General features: G+C 42.5%; 4 protein-coding genes across 4 annotated transcripts; 3 read left to right on the top strand and 1 right to left on the bottom strand. All coding sequences in view use genetic code 12, as the record gives it.

Moving 5' to 3' along the window:
• Window positions 1-96: 96 nt before the first annotated feature.
• Window positions 97-2,535, bottom strand: PICST_34969 (leucine rich repeat protein; the record flags this gene model as incomplete). Its single annotated transcript, XM_001382380.1, has 3 exons — window positions 97-1,317; window positions 1,420-2,118; window positions 2,182-2,535. The coding sequence occupies 3 exons, from the start codon at window positions 2,533-2,535 to the stop codon at window positions 97-99; spliced, it is 2,274 nt and encodes a 757-aa protein (XP_001382417.2).
• A 1,876-nt stretch (window positions 2,536-4,411) lies between these two features.
• Window positions 4,412-6,805, top strand: PICST_29713 (predicted protein; the record flags this gene model as incomplete). The annotated part of the gene is made up of 2 exons (XM_001382914.1): window positions 4,412-4,452; window positions 4,534-6,805. 2 exons carry the CDS (start codon window positions 4,412-4,414, stop codon window positions 6,803-6,805), a joined length of 2,313 nt encoding a protein of 770 aa, XP_001382951.2.
• A 1,495-nt stretch (window positions 6,806-8,300) lies between these two features.
• On the top strand, window positions 8,301-11,057 carry SPI1.2 (Putative serine proteinase inhibitor (KU family) with thrombospondin repeats; the record flags this gene model as incomplete). The annotated part of the gene is made up of 1 exon (XM_001382913.1): window positions 8,301-11,057. One exon carries the CDS (start codon window positions 8,301-8,303, stop codon window positions 11,055-11,057), a length of 2,757 nt encoding a protein of 918 aa, XP_001382950.2.
• Window positions 11,058-17,056: 5,999 nt separating this feature from the next.
• Window positions 17,057-20,859, top strand: PICST_66897 (predicted protein; the record flags this gene model as incomplete). Its single annotated transcript, XM_001382912.1, has 1 exon — window positions 17,057-20,859. One exon carries the CDS (start codon window positions 17,057-17,059, stop codon window positions 20,036-20,038), a length of 2,982 nt encoding a protein of 993 aa, XP_001382949.2.
• Window positions 20,860-22,324: the final 1,465 nt, after the last annotated feature.

The following is a 22,324-nucleotide window of genomic DNA, read 5'->3' as shown; positions in this document are numbered from 1 at the left end:
TGGTATCATTTCTGAAATGGTAGATGGCAAATTCATTGCAACCACAGAATTACATCTGTAGTGTCGTATACTTGTACATATCTATTTACATTAACATTACATGCTCAACTCATCAATTCGTTTACCTAAACATAATCCTTCGTTGATGAGGTTCTTGCCAATCTCGTAGCCGAACCGATCCTGTTTTCCTGTGGTTCCTACAAGGAAACATTTGAGCGCTGGAAACTCATCAAGTTTGCTCTTTATATCTTCTGTTGTCATGCGGTTGTTGATGATGTCTATCTCTACCAAATGGGAGTGATAGGTGCCATCTACATTGTGACCTACTACTTGTGGAGAAATGCTCGTTAGTTCATTATGTGATAAGTTGATGATATTCAACTTGGTAGTAGAGTTTCTCGGGAATCGCAACAGAAGCTTCTTGATCATGTTGAATGACAAATCTAATACCCTGAGCTTAGTGAAAAGTCTAAGAGAAACCGATCGGAGTCTATTGTGGGTCAAACGCACGACTTGAATGTTGTCCAAATTGAAGTAATCCGGACTTGGAATCGACTCGATCAAGTTGGAACTGATATCAAATGTCTGAATAGAATCAGGTAATCTAAGCGATTCAATATTGCGAATGCTGTTTTGAGAGAGATTGAAATATTTGAGTCTTGACTCGGATCCAAAAGTTACGTTTTGAATACTTGATATAGTACAGCCACTGAAACTCAACTCTTCAATGGAGTCCTGGAAGTGAATATTCTCAAGTTTGGCAAATTTGCAATCGTCAAAATTCAACAACCGGAGATTGCTAGGCAATTTAATTTGATTGAAATGTTTGAAACTATTGAAGTTCAAATATAGAACTTTCAAATCGAGTTCTTCTCCAAGATGGTTGGTGCTTAGATCGAAACTTCCGCTGAGTTTGTTTTCAGTGAAATGTATGGTGCCAATACCCTTAGGAAACATGGGATTGTTGCCTACTGAAGTGATTTTATTTGATCCCACACCCAAGTCTTTCAAGCTTTTAGGAAAACGAACATTTTCCAATGTGACAATCTGGTTTACTTCTAGCGAAAGCTCAACTATCAGATCGGGAAATTTCAAACTTGCCAAATGTGCTCCAAGATGGGTATTGGACAATTTGAGAATCTTTAGCTTGTCCAAACGAGAAAAGTCTGGAATATGCAATGCCCAATTGATAGTGTTATCGGCTAGGTTAAGCTTTACAATCGTAGCGGGGATGTCTTTGCCAAGTTGAGACAAGTCTTGAATATTATTGTTGGAAAGGTTCAAACTAGTCAAGAAGCGAGGCAAAGAGGATATGAACTCGGGCGAAGATTCTGTTAGAGACAACGACGTAGTCGTGAAGTTGGTGAAGTCGATGTCAGTCTTCAATCTTGAGATTTCTAGGCTTTTCAAGGAGCTTACTGTGTCGAGATTATTTTCGTTGGGTTCAATCAACTCAAAAAAATCCACATGTGAGTTCGTCTGATTGTAGATGGATTCTACTGTTAATTCCTCAAGGTTATTCTGCAAGTTTGTCAAAAGAAGAATCTTGCAAAACGTTGTTTCGTTAGATACATCTCTTATGGTTCTGAGACTAATAGAGCGAAGGTTGGATGGTATGGGGTAATTAGTTGTTTTTTCGCCTATAATGCAATTTCCAAGTTTGAGTTCTCTCAAATGTTGAGGAAAGAACTTCTGGATACGGATAGGATGGTTGAGATTATAGCCGTGGTTGTTTGGGTGCAAATTGAGATCTTTTAACTGAGTCATTCCCCAGGAAGACTTGATTTTGACATTGGAATTCTCGAACCAGACATTCTGCAACGCTAGGAAGTTGGTATTAGCCATGTCGAATACAAAGTCACCCGCATGGTTGTGGTTATATACGAGAAGTGACTGAAATCCATCGGGTGTTTGTTTGTTCAAATGGGACAGACACAAGCCTAACATATACTGAAGGTCTATGAGGTAACGAAGGGCAGGGTCAAATTCCAATTCCAAGTTGTAGGTCAAGGATGAAGGCTCAATCAGAAGTACAAGATCAAGAAAGTCAGCAATGTCTGACAAGTCCCAAATATAGTAACTTATGGTGATGCAAGTGGCAAGACCAGTTTTGAATGCCTTTCTAACATTTACACCGCCAGCAACATAGCTGTTTGCGTCTCCGGATTCAATTGCACCTACAATTGAGTCTATAAGCTCCTTTCCGCACTCTTTTCTACGTTCAAGTATTCTATCAAATTGTACGAGTCTATATAAGTCTCTGCGATGGGAGAGAAATTGCAAGTTGCGTTTGTTGATGTAGGTTGGTGTTCGCAAGTACATGTGCAAAAACGAGTACTGGGCAATTCTGTTGTTGTAGGAGATGTTTGAGGCTTGGAGCTTTCTGGCTATGGCTGCAAGGAGATCAGGATTGGCACAGAGAAAGTCGCTGTTTCCGATCAATTGGGTGAGATCAGCCACCTCTAAGTAGCTGAGGACTCTGTCTATGATAGCATCAGGGAGGGCTGAGAGCGGTAGCACGAAGCTGGGCGTCATTGTTGAGTCATAGAAAAGGTAAGGTGAAAATTTCAATCAGCAGGCGAACAATTATAAGTAAATGAAAAGTAGGCTGATTTGTGAATGAAAAATCAGGTAATAAATATAGATTGGCTTTGCAATTGAATTGGAAACGAGAAAGAAAAAGTGATAAATCAAGCTGTGGCCGAGAAAGGATCGGGTCGGAGAATTTTTCAGCCAATAAAACCAAGATGGAAAAGATAAGTGGAGTTAACGGAGTGAATGTAAAGCTTAGCTGCAGCGAGAAAAAGTTACACAGTACCGGGAAATGAAAAAATGACAGGGCGTTAGCGAATATCGAGAGAAAATAGCGAGAAGACAGAGAAATACAGCAGAGAGAGAGCTGGCGAAGAGAGTTTTGAATACTGAAAAGGGAGAGCTTTTCTGGGGCCACGGAGCCAAGCTGAGAAACGGAGCGGAACAGAGATGGAGAAGTCGGACACTCTCTTTATGAATGGACGTTCAAGACGTTCAAGGAGCTGTGGTTGGAACACAGGGAGTTCTGGAGAACTCATTGTAGATCTCTGTACAAGATTTATGGCCTGGTGAAGCCTGGAATCGCAGACTCTCTAACTGGTGCTGTTCCCTGTGCAACTTTCGCGCTGGGGAAGTTATCGCTATGACTCAAATGAATTTACGAAGCTAGTCGACACAAAGCAGCAAGACAAATCGTTTTGTGTCTTATCGTTAGACATACTGGATTGGGCGTGCGTAGTGTACCACTGGCGAATGACCAGTGGTGATGAATGACCACGATAGCAGTGTCACGTTGAGACGAGAATGTTGATGATCGTGAGAGTGGAGAGAGCCGTGGAGCCAGCATTTAGCGAGAGGAATTTAGTTGATGAGAATAGCGAGAACAGCACAATAGCGAGAACAGCAGAGTATCGAGAGAACCGAGAATAGCGAGAATAACGGTAATACACAGAAAAATAAATAAATAGAAGGAAAATGGAGTCGGTGGACGTAGGAACAGAGGAATAAGAACACAAATAGATAGAGATTACAGGCAATTGGCAATTTGCAGTTGGCAGTTGCCCTGTAGAGACAGTACACAACTTGAATTGTATCTTTTCTGAATTAAAGCTGTAGACAAACAATTCTCCAATTGCCACACCGTTTAAGGAGGTGAAACTGTGTTCCGACAATTCCACAGCAAATACTACTGTGTGTAGCCTCGCTAGGCTCGCTAAACCTCCCCATTACCACTTCAATTTACACATCCCAGTTAGTGGTAGCTACACATCCAGTACACACGGGACGGTAGCAGTATTGAGTCAGACACAGAGCCATCGTGGTCTAGACCGTGTGTGAACGAACAGCGACGACTCGTGGTGCTTATTAAATTCTGTAATATGCTGTGCAACCAATCCTCTCTGCTGAGACAGGGTGATGTTCTCTCTTTAGCTCTCCCTGGCCCTCGCAAGCTTTCGCTAACCATCTCAGATTCTCGCAATCGTCCACGATCTCTCTCCCTATTGTCCCGCACTCTCCCTAATTCTTCCCAACGCCCGACGCACTGATAAGATAACGCGCGGTATAAAAATATCCCTGGCAAAATATCTGCTCCCACTTATCAACATATCTAGCTCTACCTCTTTTCCTCCAGCTCCATACCAATTACTGCCGTGTTGGAGCCTTTTCCTCGAAACCTCGTCTATATATACCCGCGTGTACACTCAAGAACTGCAATCGTTGCCCACTGTCAATTCGTTACCTCCGCTGTTTGTTACTATAAAGCAATTCCAGATCGCTCTATCGCCTCAGTCTTGTTTACTAAACTGAAAACCCCTAAACTGTCTTGGGTTCCAAAAACAACCGCCAACTGTTGCACTATCCCTATCGCTGCAAAACGATGCCTGAAGCTCCCAACGATGTCATCAAGTTAACCCGACTGTAAGTACAAACTCTTTTTCTACTCTAGCCTGCTATATTCTATTCTTATCTTCTGTGCAACCGTACTAACAATAATTCTAGCCACACCAACCCAAAGAAGGGTCACAAGCTCGGCTCAGCTTTGGCAACATGGAAGAAGATCAAATCGGCTGCCGCTGCTACTGGTACTGCTGCTGCTGAAACTGAGTCAACTTCTACTGATGAGCTTCTAAGTGATCTAAGTACGGAAAACTCACTCTTTGAGTACGGTAAGAATGGCGAGATCATCATCGTCTACCGTGACAGCCGAATCTTGCAAGTCTGGGACTGGAAAGCGCCTTCCGAGCAAACGAGAACTGAATCGGAAACATTGTACTTGAACTTCCAGACCAAGATCGAAGTAATGCCTTCAAAGAACCAGTTATCGATCATAACGTTCAAGCTACTCGACCTACCTGTAAATGATCCCAACCTGATCGCGGTCGTTTTACTTGTCAAAACACAAACTGAAACAACAGTTAAGTATTCATTGATCACTAAGAAAATCAACTTTTCTTCATCTTTCCACAACTCCCAAGCTGTAGAATTGTCCCCGGTTTTTCAAAACCTGACAGATTTCTCGTTGAAAGCCAGCAAGAAGTTTGTCGTGGTCGCCAACAACGAAGGATTTATCTATATATATCGCTATAATGTTGCTGATTTCAAATTAACTCCAGCCAACGCCGACTTCAGCTTGCCGTCTATACGAAAGAGCTCAACTCAACCCGTGATCAGCAGACACCATCTTCAGTCTGTAGGTGATGGAGATATCCTTTTGCAGACCAGTTGTAACCAAGATAACTGTCCAATATTTGATATCGAAGACAACTGGCTCGTCTACTCGCCTACAAAGTTCGAGTACAAACACTTGAAAGCCATCAGTAGTTCCGCGCCTAGTGTTTCAGCGAACCCCATGGCTCAGGATCCAGTGATAACTCTTCCGCTGAATAACGAAACCGTATCCACTCATAGCAATCTCTATACTCCGGTGAAATTGCCGGCTTCAGGGCCATTGTTGAACAAACTATTGTCAACAATATCAAACACCGCATTAGATGGACTTTTCCGGTTATCTGAAATCAGTTCTTCCAAGGTAAAGTCGTATATGAACTCAAAGAGTAAAGAAACCTATAAGGCACCAACGATTAATTCTATCAGCAAATCGCTAGGTAAACTCTTGTATTCTACAGCTTCTACTACAGCTACAACATTAGAGAATAGCACGAGAAGCTTAAAACCCAACAACAACCAGATTATCAAAGTCATAGATCTTTCCAACGACAAGGTTTTAGGCGTCTTCAAGCCTTTGGGAGGTGTTTCCAACGTTTCGCTCTCGCCTTACGACTTACATCTTGTACATTCGAACTATAGAGGAGACACTTTGTTCATGTGGGATTTGTATAGATTGCCCAGTGAAGTGTCCTTGATAGGCAAGTTCACCAGAGGAAAGACATCAGCTATCATTGAAGAAATCTTCTGGTTCAACAACAACTACGGAGATCAAATTAATAGTAGTAGTTCTGGAAACTCAAATAACGAGCCTAGCATCAAGGGTATGAACTCGGGCTTTGGGTGTATTACCAAGTCTACTGGTTCTGTTCATTGGTTCAACATCAACTACTTGTCTGGTAATATGAACAACAATTTCCCCAACAGTCTAAATAAGGAGAAGGTGCGAAGAAATCTGCAATCGAGCCAGTTCTTGGACTCGTGGATTTTGTCGTCGTTGAAAGCTCGCAGATTTGTTGCTTTGCCTGAACTTTGTAACTCCATTGCACCCACTGCATCCTTCGGGGACTCTGATCCTGGATGTGTAGCAAATCGTCTTGCTATTAACCAGTTGGCAATTATCGATAGCGATAACCAGTTGAAGCTCATCTCGACTTTGAATGGAAGACATCTCTACAAGTACGAGTTGCCTATTGCGCCAGTAGCTGAATCGTTCATACCTTTTAATTCTCGACGGGCAGAAGCTAAAGTGGAAGATAGCAAGGATCGCGTCAATCCGTTATCACAGGCTGAGATCGAAACGAGTGTCCCTTTCTTGAACTTGATCAACAACAAGAACATCGAGTTTGCTGTGTTTTCTTTTGAAGGAGAGGAAGGAGATAGAAACAACTTTTTCCACTGCTTCAAGGAGTTTGGCAACGATGTTCCAGAAAAGGTGATCAAGTTTGAGAATGGAAACCATCGGTCAAATAAGATAATCTTTGACTTGAAGAAGGACGAAGACGTAAAGCCCGAGGACAGATTGGCATTGCTCGATGGGTTGTATATTGACCAAGGTGAAGGAAGCATCGAAGCCCAGAGCAGTCCTGTTGTAGATGACCAGTAGATGATGAATGAAATGAGATACGATGAAATGAGATTAATAATAAGAATCGAAGTAATGGTTTGAATGGATTGCCGAACAGTATAAGGAGAATAAAAATAATCTGAAAAATTGTAATGGATAACTAAACATTGAGCACTAATTTATTGGAATAGCAAGACTATCATATATGATAATAATTATACAAATTTCAGTATCAAACATCTAATATAAAAATCGTCACACTTGCATACAAATGGTATCTTCAGTTTCTAACATAGAGTCCTCGATTTGCAATCAGTCAATTGTTCTTTTGTCATCTTATCTCTGTTCATTTCGAAATACTTGTAGTTGATATCTTCACGACTCAAAACGACCTCAAATAGCTTTAGATATACAACTCTACATTACTGTCTATACTCCGTTCTACTCCATTAGTTAACGATATTTATTATTATAGTACAGATGGTATATTGTAGTTAGGGCTCCAGTGTGTATAGGGAAACAGCATACAGGATCTAGTATGTCTGTTCGATACAGAAAGTGACAACAAGGTGTTCTGTCTCCCAGATCCAGGCCGGTGGAATCATACACGAACCAGATGGACTTATCCCTAGAAAAGGAATCTAATCAATTCTAAAACACCACCACCGATAACCAAAAACAACAAGACAAACAACCAAGTCTTGGATACGGGGATTTCTACCTTCTCCTCGGTCTTTCTAGGCTTACCCTGTTTGTCGAGGTTCTTCTTGGCGAACTTCTCGTTGGAGGCTCTTTGCTTGGGTGTTTGTAAGGCCTGAATGGTTAGTATCAGTTTGGTACTGGGGATTTTGAAAGATGAATGAAAAAGCCACATATTTCTCATCATAATACCAGATATGGCAACATAGACAATTCATAGACTCAGAAATGCTTTGACAATATAAAATTTGGACAGGATTTCAGATTCTTGTTCTCGTAACCACTCTGATGTTTATCACATTGGCTCATTCCGTAGTTGTTCAATTGCTCGAAATTCAAGTATCTAAAATACTCAAGATACGCCGAATCCGTCTCCAAGATATCTTTGTATTGAAAAACACGTAAAACTCCGTTCAAATTCCTCATGATTCTCCGTTGAGAAATCCACTCCTTTTACATACCATTATGTATGCTGGTTGTAAATGCTATGCAGAAATTGCAGTTCCTAAAAAGAAAGATATCAGTTCAAGATGTCAAGTCAAATCAGGTCCAATTTTCAACTTACGTGTCTTGAATTTTTATCTAATCAGCATACTGCATATATAAATTGCCACGTGACTTTGACACCATGATCAAAAATAATGCAAATCAGCGAAACTAACTCTCATTAAAACATTAGCGCAGCCCGGTTTCGATCCGGGGACATCAGGGTTATGAGCCCTGCGCGCTTCCACTGCGCCACTGCGCTGATCTCTTGCCTTTAAATGCTCTCTGTGCACTGTAGTTTCGCCTAAATCACGCTTTTTTTGCACGTATCCTTACCGCAATAAAAAAAATGGCCGACATCTTGCCAAAAACGATGGATATAGACGCCATCAATCAACTGGAAGGGCCTCCTGGAGACTCTTCCCACTTCAACGCTTCAAATAGTGCTTTAAACGAACCGAAACCGCCAGATATTGGCCGAAAACGAAAAACCGACGTCGCACCCGATGACCTGATGGACCTTGATGGCGAGTCCTCAGATGCCGTAGAAAACGGCGAATTGGAGCCATCTTTCGTGACAGCAGGATCAGTTATGGCTGATGACTCTTTTGACGATACCCAAGAAGCCTCAAACGCTTTAAACACCTTGAACGAAGGGCCAGAAATGTCGATTATGGACAGCTTTGAAACCTCAGTTTCGAAAAATTCTTCACATCACGTGATCGAGGAAGAACACGACCCACTTTTGGCTGCAAAAGGAGATACTGTTATGATATCTCCAAGTCCTACTTCCAGTAGCGATTTGTCAAAGCCTACATCCACCAGTGACTCAGTTGAAATTACAAATGTTTATATAAAAGAAAAAAACCCAAAATCCCAAAAAAATAACCTTTCAGAAAATGAAGAAATCAAAAAAAATCAGGAAAACAGAAAATCAAAAAAACAAACCTCAGGAGCTCCTCTTACTGATCTGATCTGGAACGGTCAGAACGCCTCGCTCCAACATCACAAAAACAATTCATCAATTAAACTTCTCTCCAAAGACAGGTTAATAAAGGATCTTGAAAAACTCGGATCTGGCTTAAACAAGAATTGGGAAGAAGATAAATTCACAGACGATTTGACCTTTAAGAAGATCAGGAGGTTAGGGTTTGCCAAAAACTATGTCACTTCCCACTCACAACAAGAATGGGCAGGAGAACAAGGCAGAATTGACAGATGGAACATCCCGCAAGAATTTCTCATTGATTCATTGTCACTCCTTGGAGAACACGAATATCAAAAAAGGGCAATCGAATTGAGGATTGATCGGTTTGAGTACAAGGATACCCAATTAGACCCGTCCAAAGAGTTGTCTTTAAAAGAAAAGCTAGCGGTTATTGAAGACCACTTTTCCCATCTCCCCGAGAAATTTTATGAAACAGCTCTTCAGCTCGAAACCAAATTGAAACAAGTAAGAGCAGCTAAAACAAATTTCCTAGACTTACTTGCCAAGGCGACAGGTGAGGATAAGGAGGCGAGACCACTGTACCTCAGAGCCATACATGAAAACGAGATACAAGAAAGAGATCTCATGGCCCAATTGACAAAGGAAAACACCCTTCGTGCTATTGTTCCCTTGATGATGATCAGACCACTCAGCAACTCCACTGCCTATATGTCCCTCAGTCCCATTGAGGGACCTAAAACCTCAACCCAGGGACCCAGCCTTCTAATGTCTCTTAAAAAATTGTTAAGACAAGGTTATGAAGGATCAACTTCCGATTACTATTTCAAATTGAGCATGATTCCCTCTAAACCTCTCGCAAACATGTTTCTTGTCGGACTTGAACACCCATCAGATCACAAAAACCCAGAGATGGCGATCAGTGAATTATTCAATAGAGGTTCCATGCAAATTACATCGTCCCATAACCTCAATTTTTCAAAATTCCCATCAGACGTCTACTCAGTGGAAGAAAAAGTCAAGTATGAGATTCTCGTTGCCCATTCAGAGCGCATTCGCAATACATACTATTTAGACAAAGACAAAGAAAAGAGTAAACTGTTCTACCTCATTGCAACGGACTCTGGCAAAGTCCCTACTCGAAAGAATGCAAATCTTCCGAACTATAGTCTCGAGATCATTTCGACTTTTAAATTCTGCAGTTATTGTCACGAAAGTGATCACCCAACCTTTAAATGCACCAAAACGAACAAAAACCGCACCACGTACTATCCACCTAGTACACCAATGGTAGCTACTTACACTCTGACCAGAGAAAGTACTACAGACAATGGCAGTAAATTTCGTAAAGTACGGACAGGGGCCTTCACCGAAGTCACCAAGGGCGTAAAACCCCAGAAAATCCAACAAACAATTGTAAACCATGGATCAAATTCATTCATGAACTTGCCTATGGAAGAACCGCCCAGCTCAACTACGGACCCGACCAGCACCACGGCCTTTTCGCGTCAGCCAACAAGTACACCAACAACCCCTCGCCAACGCCAGACACAAAGCCAAACACCGGCTACAAAGACGAAGACAACTCAAGATCTTGATTCCGAGGACATCGTGATCCAGACCACAACGTCGATCCAGACAGAAGCAAACACCATAACTCCCCCCAGCACGCCTTTTACCGTCCAAACACATAAAACTACCGACACTCCCTCTTCTATGGGAGCTTCCTCAACAAGAAGAACTCCATACTCAAGACCCATCAACAAGCGTCAAGATGCGACCTCCCCAACCCAGCGATTGGAGCCGTTACGGGCAAGAAAAACACCCTCTCGCCAAAACACGGCACAACTTGCAGACGCAAGACTGTGGCTGGAAAGATACCCCCAGCGACTACGAGACAACCCTCCCAAAACGGGATCGGTAGATTTCTCTTTCTCCCAGATAGGATCATCCATAGACCCTCTCAAATCCACAAATACTACACCTGCCATGATCAGCTCCCCAATCGGATCGTCATTCAGTATCACGGAGGCATCACAACAACAGCTAGCAAACCCCATTCAGTTGAGGTCCGAAGTCCTTCCATCACAGGATACGATTCCTGACTGGTCGACGTTACAGGACACTAGCACCAATGACACGCCTTCTCAATTAAATTAAAAAAAAATGTCGTCCCTTATAGATCACCATATCACCAACCGTCAATTTCCCCGAAGGTTGGTAGATCATAGGAATAATCTTTTAAAGATACGCACAAAAAACATTCAAAATAATACTGCAATTGGCAATTTTTGGAAACTTGCAAAAGATTCAGATATTGTGTTCATGCAAGAAACCAAATTTAAAAAACCATCTCAACGACCAATTAGTTGTCGTTCACATAGATCCAATCATACCGATTGGCTTACCTCTCTAGAAAACACACTAGAAAGACATGACCAAGAACTTATCTATTCCACTCAGCACACTCGTGCGGCCATCATTCTCAACTACACACACCAGCAATTCTCAAAAATACGGTCGAATAACCTTTCCTTGAATGCAGAGATGGCACCCCAAGTTGCGGATGTCATTTTACAAATCAAGGAAACAAATGAATACTTCCTCTTTATCTGCATCTATGGGCCAAGTGGCCAATACAGTCAACAGACTGATTTGTTTGAAGCCCTACAGCAACAGATAGACGCGCAAATTGAAAAATACTACATTGAACACAATGCCACCCTCCACCTCTGTGTAGGGGGGGATTTCAATATGGTCCAAAACCCGATACTTGACTCAGATACTTCGGCATCTCCTACCGCCGAAATTCCAGCTCGTCAAGCATTCAATTCCATCTATCATTCCTTTCACTTACAGGATTGCCTTAGATGTTTAAACCCTACCATCAAACTTTTCACAAACCAAAATCGCCAAAATTGTCGCCGCCTTGACCGAATTTACTTCTCGTGGGAAGTAAAGGATAGGATCTGGCAATACGGACAACACAAACATAAGTTCATAACAAGCACCCATACTACCGTCGATACATCCATAATCATCTTACCAGAGGCCACTCTTAAGATTGGTAAACCAAGGTTTACATTAAGAGACCATTGGATCGACAGTGAAAAATTCCTTGAGGTCATGAAAAGACATGGTTACCAAAACTACACGGAGTACGTGGAACGTATTCCAGAAGTCCTCTCGTACATTGGTAGAAAACCAGGCGCCAAGGCTCCGCAACGCCTTATCACCCCCGAAAAAGCTCTCTTTAATGACCTCTCTGAGAGATTTAAAGGGATAACTCGGCAGTCAAATTTGACTTTAAGACTTACATCAGCAGATGGAAGTCACACCGAAACTACCACCGAAGGCATCCTCAAAATACAAAGAGACTTCTATGCGAATCTTTATCTGGACTCACAACCTCAGGAAGCCAAACGGCTTATCGGGGCCTACGTCCAAAAGTTCCGCAAAAAAATCTCATTGATTGACCAACGAAAACTAGAAGAATCTATAACGCTCGAAGAACTCACTACGGCTCTCAGTCGTACCACTAACCAATCCACACCAGGAAAAGATGGCGTCCCGTATCGCTATCTTAAAAAAGTGTGGCAACAAGTGGGTCCTCTTCTAGTCATCACTGCCAACGAAATAATGGAGACCGGACTATTACCGCACAACTTTGCGCTCGTATTAATCCGAATCATCCCCAAGCACACTGTTGAAAACCCCACTATCAACAATTTCCGTCCTATTTCACTCATTGACACTGGGTTGAGAGTGATCTCACAAGTGCTCAACATGAGACTACAAACGGTCGTCGACTCCCTAGTCGGTTACGACCAATGTGGTTTCATGGCGGAACGCCAGATGGACTTTCAAATCCAACGGTTCCGCACAGTGATCGACAAGATGAAAGTTGATTCTGAACTCCTGAAGGAAGCAAATATAATTCTTGTGGACCTCACCAAAGCCTTCGATCGAATTTCGCACGACTATTTAGCTGCGGTGCTTGATCGAATTGGTTTAGGCACGCGATTCAAAAGGATTCTTATGCTGGTAACGACACAGCAATTTGCAGCCATTTTTACTAATAATACCCAGTCGGACCCTTTCCCGTTGAGACAGGGAACCAGACAAGGGAATCCCGTACTGCCCATTTTATTTAATTTGTGCCTCGAGCCGCTCCTAACCCGTCTTAAGGACAGGCTAGAAGGAATCCCGGTCCATTTCGATAACTTGTCACCAATTCGTACAAAATACGCTGCGTTTGCTGATGACTTAACCATCTTCGTCAACAGTAGAAGAGATCATGAAGTGTTGAAGGAGGAACTTGCTGCGTTTGAGCAAGTTTCAAATTCTTTAGTTAATGCTTCCAAATCCCGCCTCTGCTATTGGGGAGAACCACCGACAGAAGAGCTTCGGAACATTCTTGGTTTTCCAGGCTTGGATCTTAGTGTAACGGATCACAAATACTTAGGAGTCCCGATCAATGGGTTTAATTGGGAGCGCTATATTCAATCTCTCTCTACTCAACTCATGATTCATTCGGTTAAAGAGCTTCCTGTTCATCTTAGATGTACAGGCTTTAATACCTATATTTACTCCAAAATTTATCCACGAGACCTCCACCACCCGATGAAAAACTCGGATTTCAAACAGCTAATAAAAATGATCAAAACCCATCTTCCTCATATTGGGTCCTCAAACTTACACGGACTTAAAAAACGTGGAGGATTTGGGCTCATCAACCTTGAAGAACAAGTTCAGGGCAGGAGGGCCAAGGTTGTTTACGAAACGCTAACCAATACTCGTGATTGGAATCTTATTGCATTTCGCGATAAGATTCAAACATTTGTCAATGCATTTATTCCACCCGCCTCCTCTCCTTATCCCAATGAAACTGAGGTGGTGCCTTGGTATCTCTTCCTCGTAGAAATCGGGATCCAGACACAAGGGCCTCGTTTGCTATCCAAGTACCAAGCTTACGCGGGGTTTTCAAATACCGAAAAAGACTGGTTGAAGGCATGGTTTCGTCTCACAAAAGCCAAACAACACTACACCGATGGTCGGCGGCGTTACTATACGTCTGAGTTTAGAATGAGCTTTGATCAAACTGCCTTTGAATTTATGGTGCGCAATCCTCCGGACCTTCAATTATGGGAAAAGCGGATGGATGACGTCGATTCGACGACCTTTCGACAATGTTCACGGAAACATCAACAGAATGTTGGAATTTGCACCTCCGACAGTATTTCCAAGCAATTCAACTTGTCTACAGAGGACTACCAACAGTTTTGGGAGGTAATTTACAAGATTCAATTACAACATCCCAAGGGAGTTGAGGAGATTCGGCGCGTTCATTTAGGCCATAGGGACTACCATGATACTTCTGAAGTACCAGTCGAATGCAAACTTTGCCTACAACAAATTACAAACACACAATTCTTTCACCATACTTATCAAAATTGTCAAGTGAGTCGTATCGTTAGGGCCTTGATTGGACCCCAGGACGAAGATTTTCTTCTCCAGAATTACATGGGAAATTCCCAACATCCAGAGTCAGCCTATTTATCTTTTAACCAATACCTCCATGCGGTGCATTCCTTGCGCCTTCGACGAACGAATGAGGATAGAGTATGTTATTCTCTGTCCTTTCTCAGTTCATGGGTATCGGTTTTTCAGGCTCGACATTATTAAAGTATTTTCAATTTTATTACTGTTCACTTTCATTACTTTTTAATTTCTAGACTTTTCAATTTCTAGACTTTTAATTTCTACTTCGCCTATTCTTAGGCTCTTATACCTTTAATTAGGTTTCGGTTTTTATGCGCCTTCTTCAGAGGTTTTCATCCTTTGGGTTTCCTCTTGGTTGGCCCATGCTACATTGGATGATAATGGCCTTTATCTCTAGTTTATAGCTGTTTATATGGGTTAGTATGTTCAATGTATGCCACTACGTTAAAAAAAAAAAATGGCCGAGATCCAACGGTTCCGCACAGTGATTGACAAGATGAAAGTTGATCCTGAACTCCTGAACGAAGCAAATATAATTCTTGTGGACCTCACCAAAGCCTTCGATCGAATTTCGCACGACTATTTAGCTGCGGTGCTTGATCGAATTGGTTTAGGCACGCGATTCAAAAGGATTCTTATGCTGGTAACGACACAGCAATTTGCAGCCATTTTTACTAATAATACCCAGTCGGACCCTTTCCCGTTGAGACAGGGAACCAGACAAGGGAATCCCGTACTGCCCATTTTATTTAATTTGTGCCTCGAGCCGCTCCTAACCCGTCTTAAGGACAGGCTAGAAGGAATCCCGGTCCATTTCGATAACTTGTCACCAATTCTTACAAAATACGCTGCGTTTGCCGATGACTTAACCATCTTTGTCAACAGTAGCAGAGATCATGCAGTGTTGAAGGAGGAACTTGCTTCGTTTGAGCAAGTTTCTAATTCTTTAGTTAGTGCTTCCAAATCCCGCCTCTGCTATTGGGGAGAACCACCGACAGAAGAGATTCGGAACATTCTTGGTTTTCCAGGCTTGGATCTTAGTGTAACGGAACACAAATACTTAGGAGTCCCGATCAATGGGTTTAATTGGGAGAGTTATATTCAATCTCTATCTACTCAACTCATGATTCATTCGGTTAAAGAGCTTCCTGTTCATCTTAGATGTACAGGCTTTAATACCTATATTTACTCCAAAATTTATCCACGAGATCTCCACCACCCGATGAAAAACTCGGATTTCAAACTGCTAATAAAAATGATCAAAACCCATCTTCCTCATATTGGGTCCTCAAACTTACACGGACTTAAAAAACGTGGAGGTTTTGGGCTCATCAACCTTGAAGAACAAGTTCAGGGCAGGAGGGCAAAGGTTGTTTACGAAACGCTAACCAATACTCGTGATTGGAATCTTATTGCATTTCGCGATAAGATTCAAACATTTGTCAATGCATTTATTCCACCCGCCTCCTCTCCTTATCCCAATGAAACTGAGGTGGTGCCTTGGTATCTCTTCCTCGTAGAAATCGGGATCCAGACACAAGGGCCTCGTTTGCTATCCAAGTACCAAGCTTACGCGGGGTTTTCAAATACCGAAAAAGACTGGTTGAAGGCATGGTTTCGTCTCACAAAAGCCAAACAACACTACACCGATGGTCGGCGGCGTTACTATACGTCTGAGTTTAGAATGAGCTTTGATCAAGCTGCCTTTGAATTTATGGTGCGCAATCCTCCGGACCTTAAATTATGGGAAAAGCGGATGGATGACGTCGATTCGACGACCTTTCGACAATGTTCACGGAAACATCAACAGAATGTTGGAATTTGCACCTCCGACAGTATTTCCAAGCAATTCAACTTGTCTACAGAGGACTACCAACAGTTTTGGGAGGTAATTTACAAGATTCAATTACAACATCCCAAGGGAGTTGAGGAGATTCGGCGCGTTCATTTAGGCCATAGGGACTACCATGATACTTCTGAAGTACCAGTCGAATGCAAACTTTGCCTACAACAAATTACAAACACACAATTCTTTCACCATACTTATCAAAATTGTCAAGTGAGTCGTATCGTTAGGGCCTTGATTGGACCCCAGGACGAAGATTTTCTTCTCCAGAATTACATGGGAAATTCCCAACATCCAGAGTCAGCCTATTTATCTTTTAACCAATACCTCCATGCGGTGCATTCCTTGCGCCTTCGACGAACGAATGAGGATAGAGTATGTTATTCTCTGTCCTTTCTCAGTTCATGGGTATCGGTTTTTCAGGCTCGACATTATTAAAGTATTTTCAATTTTATTACTGTTCACTTTCATTACTTTTTAATTTCTAGACTTTTCAATTTCTAGACTTTTAATTTCTACTTCGCCTATTCTTAGGCTCTTATACCTTTAATTAGGTTTCGGTTTTTATGCGCCTTCTTCAGAGGTTTTCATCCTTTGGGTTTCCTCTTGGTTGGCCCATGCTACATTGGATGATAATGGCCTTTATCTCTAGTTTATAGCTGTTTATATGGGTTAGTATGTTCAATGTATGCCACTACGTTAAAAAAAAAATGGCCGATGCTACATTGGGTGATAATGGCCTTTATCTCTAGTTTATAGCTGTTTATATGGGTTAGTATGTTCAATGTATGCCACTACGTTAAAAAAAAAAATGGCCGACCTACGACCCATCAATCAGCCAGAGGGACCTCTAGGGGTTTTCTCTGGTGAAAGCTCTTCAAATCAAGCCTTAAACGAGCCAAAACCACCGGATATTGACCGAAATCCACACGACCATGTCGCACCCCCTGATCTGATGGACCTCGATGGCGAGTCCACAGATGCCGATGAAAACGGCGATTTAGAGCCATCTTTCGAGACAGCATTGTCAACTACTTCCGAGGAACCAGCCCAACTACGGGATAATCCCATGGACGGACTGGTTAGTCAGAACCAGACCCAATTAAGCTCCACTATGGACAGTTTTGAAACTTCGGTTTCGAAAAATTTTCACGATCACGTGATCGGACAGGTACACGACCAGGAAATGGCTGCAAATGATGAAAATGAAATGGTTTCCACTTCTTTAGAATCTACCAGCAGATCAACTGATTTACCAGAACAAGAAGACTCTCTTCTTATTCACCATCAACATGAAAACGCCAAAACCCAAAAAAACAAAGAAAATTTACAAAACTCCCAAAAAAATACAGGAAACTTACAAAACTCAAAAAAAAACTCAAAAAACTCAAAAAATTCAAAAACAACTCAACCAAATGTTGATCAGATCTTCCCTATCTTAGGAACTGCCAGCAAATCAGCCAAAACAGGTTTACGTACCTTCAATATTGCCAAACAAGTACCAATCCCAATACTCAATCCAAAAAATGGCCCATCTGCTAGCCAACTCCAAAAGGTAATTGTGGACAGAGACTCCTCACCTATTCTTCAAGACGCAAAAACTAGACGTAAGCAATTGACCGAACTACACGAAACTACCGGTCACCTTTCAGAAGAACAATACCGTCAATTAGCAAACACCTACTATCTCCAAAAATATGCCAACTCCCTTTCAGATCTCAATTGGGCGGGACAAGAAGAAAGACTTAAGGCATGGAATGTGCCCCAAGATTTCTGCCTTACCGCACTCGGTGAGATTGCTCGAAATTCAAACGAGAAAAGATACGTACGTCTTCAAATAGACGCTTTCTATAACAAAAATGACCATCTCGACCAAAGGCATTCAATGCGGGCCGAGGAAATGGCCAAAATAATTGAAAAACACCTTACAGAGACTATCCCAAACAAATGGCCCATGGTCTCCCAAAACAATAACAAAACTTTAAATGAACTCCATAAATCCTTGGAGTTCTTAAAAAGTCAATTCGACCCCGGCTCAAATGACGAATTTGAAGCCACTAAGGACATAAAAGACAAAATGCAGCAATTGTCTAGAGAAATAAGTTTCAGCGCTACAATGAGAGATGTTAAAGACAAGTTCCATACAATTGTAAGAGATAACACTCATGTGGATTTTCGTTTCGGAAGCATAGTAACTCAGGATCGGATCCCAGAACTGGCTCAACAGAAATCAACACCCATGACAACTTGGCTTGAAAGATTTCAACAACTTTTCCACTCACCTTACGTGGGCAGTGAAGACACCTTTGAATTTCAGCTCAGTCTTGTAAGGCCAAAGCAACTATCCAACATGTATCTAGTTGGCATAAAAGCTTCGTCGGACTTCCCAGATCCGCGAGACATCCTAGACATCATGTTCCACACAAAAGATTTTGAAATTCCTCAATACATCGATACATCCTTACCTTCTCGTAAACCCTCGAGACGACAGGACCGAATCCCGTACGAAATTCTACATCAATTCATAAGAAAGGCACCAATCTTAAATTACACTGACAAAAAAGCAGACTTTACACACGTCCTGTTCTTCTTGATTGGCAGCAACTCAGACAATATTCCCAACAGAAAGAGTATCTTCTTGGAAAACGTCCAACTTGACATCATCTCTTCATACCAATTCTGTTTCAGATGCCACAACAACAAGCACACTACCAAAAGATGTCCAGTTCCCAAATCAACCACATTGTTCCAAAGTCGGCCCTTAACACAATGGCCCACTAAGGTACCATCCCCAAACAAACAGAACCATCCAATAACCCACACCACGGGTCCCAGAACTACAAATCAAGACGGGGATGGCTTTAGTCGACCCACGAAAAGATCTAGACAAAAGACAACCCCCAGTCCACCAACTATCCCACAACAACAGAATAGCTTCGAGGTGCTCCCGATAGAGGACCTCACAACACAAGAGGTTACAGCAGAGGAGACCGAAGCCACACGCAACCGGCCAAACACTGTTTCATCTACACCACAAGCACCATCACGTCACGAAACCCCGAAAGCCATTAACAAGAACAACGATAAAGCCCCTGAAATTTCAACACAAGACGATGAAATGGTGTACTACACCGATGACGAAGAACCCTCGACTATAAATGACGAGGACACCCAACTCGCTCCATCTACATTGATTGAGCAACAACAAAAAAATTCAAAAGTGGATACCACCCCAAATACTCCACAATACACTACTGACATGCTCCCTCTGAAGCATGCACCTAAATCAAATTCAAGATCTCAACCGGTAACTCCCTCCCGGCCTACTAGCATGCTCCCTCTGAAGCATGCTCCCATAACTAGTTCCAAATCTCAACCGGTAACCCCTGCCCGGCTTGGATCCAAGGTCCTCAAACCTGCGTCAACAGGTAAGAAACCCTGGACACCGACACCCACTCCCAGGACCACGAATGGCCCTAGTGGGTCCCCCGCAAGGACTCCGACCACGTCAATACGACTACCTTCTCTCCTAAACAACAGTAGAACAAACTATAGTGAATTAAGGGAATCACAAATGGGATCGACCATTAGTTTTCCTGAGTCTATGAGGACATCCAACCTCAACATCCCCGACTCTTCACTAATTCTACAAACTCAAATTGAGGAAGCAACTCAAGTAGATTCTCCAGGCCAACAACAGGCACCAGGTCACAATCCATTAACAGATGACAACCTGGACCTAAGTATGGACATAGAGGACATCAACGTTCATTCTGATAATACTAATTATTAAGATGTCTAGATTAGTAAATTTTCGGATAACCAACCCGCTGTTAACGGAACACCGGGTAGCAAATCCAACTAATCTTCTCAAGATCCGTACTAAAAATATTCAAAAAAACACACAGATCAATAAGTTTCGAGAACTCGCGACTTACTGTGATGTCTTACTCATTCAAGAAACTGATTTTAATTCAAAACAACCAGCCAACTCCCAGAACAGGCGGGGAGCCAGGAGGGGAGCAAGACGGGCAATGCAACAACAACCCCCAAACTACTCTCAGGATCCCACCCCAGATTGGATTACCTCATTACAAAAACAATTGAACCAAGCAAATCAAGAGCTAATCTATACAGATACATTAGCTCGCTCGGGAATCATACTTAATTTTCAACACCAACACTTTGAAAAGATTTCGTCTAATAACCTCCAGCTCGACTCTGAAATCGCGCGGTATGCGACCGACGTAATCATTCAACTCAAAGAAACAAAAGAATATATCTTAGTTATCTCAGTGTACGGACCGAGTGGGAATCATCGTTCTCAAGAGCAATTATTCCACTCTCTTTATACTCTGATTAACACACTCATCACAAATTTCGAAATTGACAATAACAATCACAAGCTCCACCTCTGTATAGGGGGAGACTTCAATATGATACAAAATCCAGAACTAGATTCTACTGCAAGAGAAAGCTCCAGTCGAGAGCACGCCTCCCGACAAGCCTTCAACTCTCTTTGCAACGAATTTCAACTACATGACTCTCTTAGAGGATTAGAACCGACTATCAAGGTACCCACAAATACCAACACAAATAATTGCAGAAGACTCGATAGAATCTATCTCCCCAGATCCTTCCAAGCAAGAATCTGGAGATATTCTCACCGCTTCAATCACATAGTAACATCAACTCACGCCACGGTAGACGTGGACCTTAGCATCCTACCGGACGCAACGCTAAAAGTAGCAAGGCCACGCTTTATCATTAAAGACCACTGGGTTGACAACCTAGAATTTCTCAACATCCTCAGTCACACACGCTTTTCAGACTATTCTGAATTTATCCAACGTGTCCCTAAGATAATAGCATCCCTTAGACAGAGACCTACAGCCAACGCTCACCACAGCGTTAGTGAAAAGTCTACCATTTTCAGAGATCTCAATGACCGCTTCAAAGGGGCAATCCATGCTGCCAAAATAGTGAAATCACTACAAACAGCAGACAAAAGTAGAACTGCCACCTCCACGGATCAAATACTCGCTATCCAAAGGGAACACTTTGCCAAGCTCTACCTGGACTCCCAACCCCAGGAAGCGAAGCGAAGCATTCGGACCTATGTTCAGATGTTCCCGCAAAAAATAGCGGCAAGTGACCAGGCCAAACTAGATGAACCCATTACACTCGAAGAAATAACTGCGGCTTTACAAAGGACCACCAATGACTCAACGCCAGGGGAAGATGGTGCAACATTCCTCTTCCTCAAAGCGACTTGGGACACAGCAGGCCCCTTGCTTGTAAAGGACGCCAACAACATCATGCGAAATGGACTCTTACCATCCTCGATGGCACTAGTACTAATACGCATGATTCCCAAAAGGAAAAAAGCAGACCCCACAGTGGACGATTACCGTCCCATATCCCTCATCAATACCTCATTGAGAGTGATTTCACAGGTCCTCAATATGCGCCTTCGCACAGTAATCAAGAACCTCATTGGCTATGATCAATGTGGCTTCATGCCCGAACGCCAAATGGATTTTCAAATCCAACGGTTCCGGGCCATCATTGACAAGGTAGCAGAAGATCCCGAGAAGCTGAAAATTGCAAATGTGATCATCTTAGATTTAACCAAAGCCTTTGATCGAGTATCACACGACTATTTGTCTGCCGTACTCGACCAAATCGGGTTAGGTCCCAAGTTTAAGCGTATCCTATTACTGGTGACGACACAACAATTTGCAGCCATTTTTACGAACAATACCAAATCCGAAACGTTTCCACTTACGCAAGGCACGAGACAAGGAAACCCGGTTCTGCCGATTCTCTTTAACTTATGTCTTGAACCGCTCCTTTACAGACTCCATAGTAGACTCCAGGGCATTCCTATCCAACTAGATCACCTTCCAGCGCTTACAGCGAAATACTCAGCATTTGCTGACGACCTCACTGTTTTCACAAGCTGTAGAAGGGACCACGAAATCTTGAAAGAGGAACTCTCTCTATTTGAGCAAGCCTCAAACTCCTTGGTGAGCATTTCCAAATCAAGAACAGCATTCTGGGACCAGCCTCCGCACGA

Source organism: Scheffersomyces stipitis, chromosome 2, assembly GCF_000209165.1.
Source record: "Scheffersomyces stipitis CBS 6054 chromosome 2, complete sequence".
In the NCBI taxonomy this organism is placed as follows: Eukaryota; Fungi; Ascomycota; class Pichiomycetes; order Serinales; family Debaryomycetaceae; genus Scheffersomyces; species Scheffersomyces stipitis.
The sequence above is the reverse complement of the archived record's forward strand: the minus strand, read 5'-3'. Positions and strand labels throughout refer to the sequence as shown.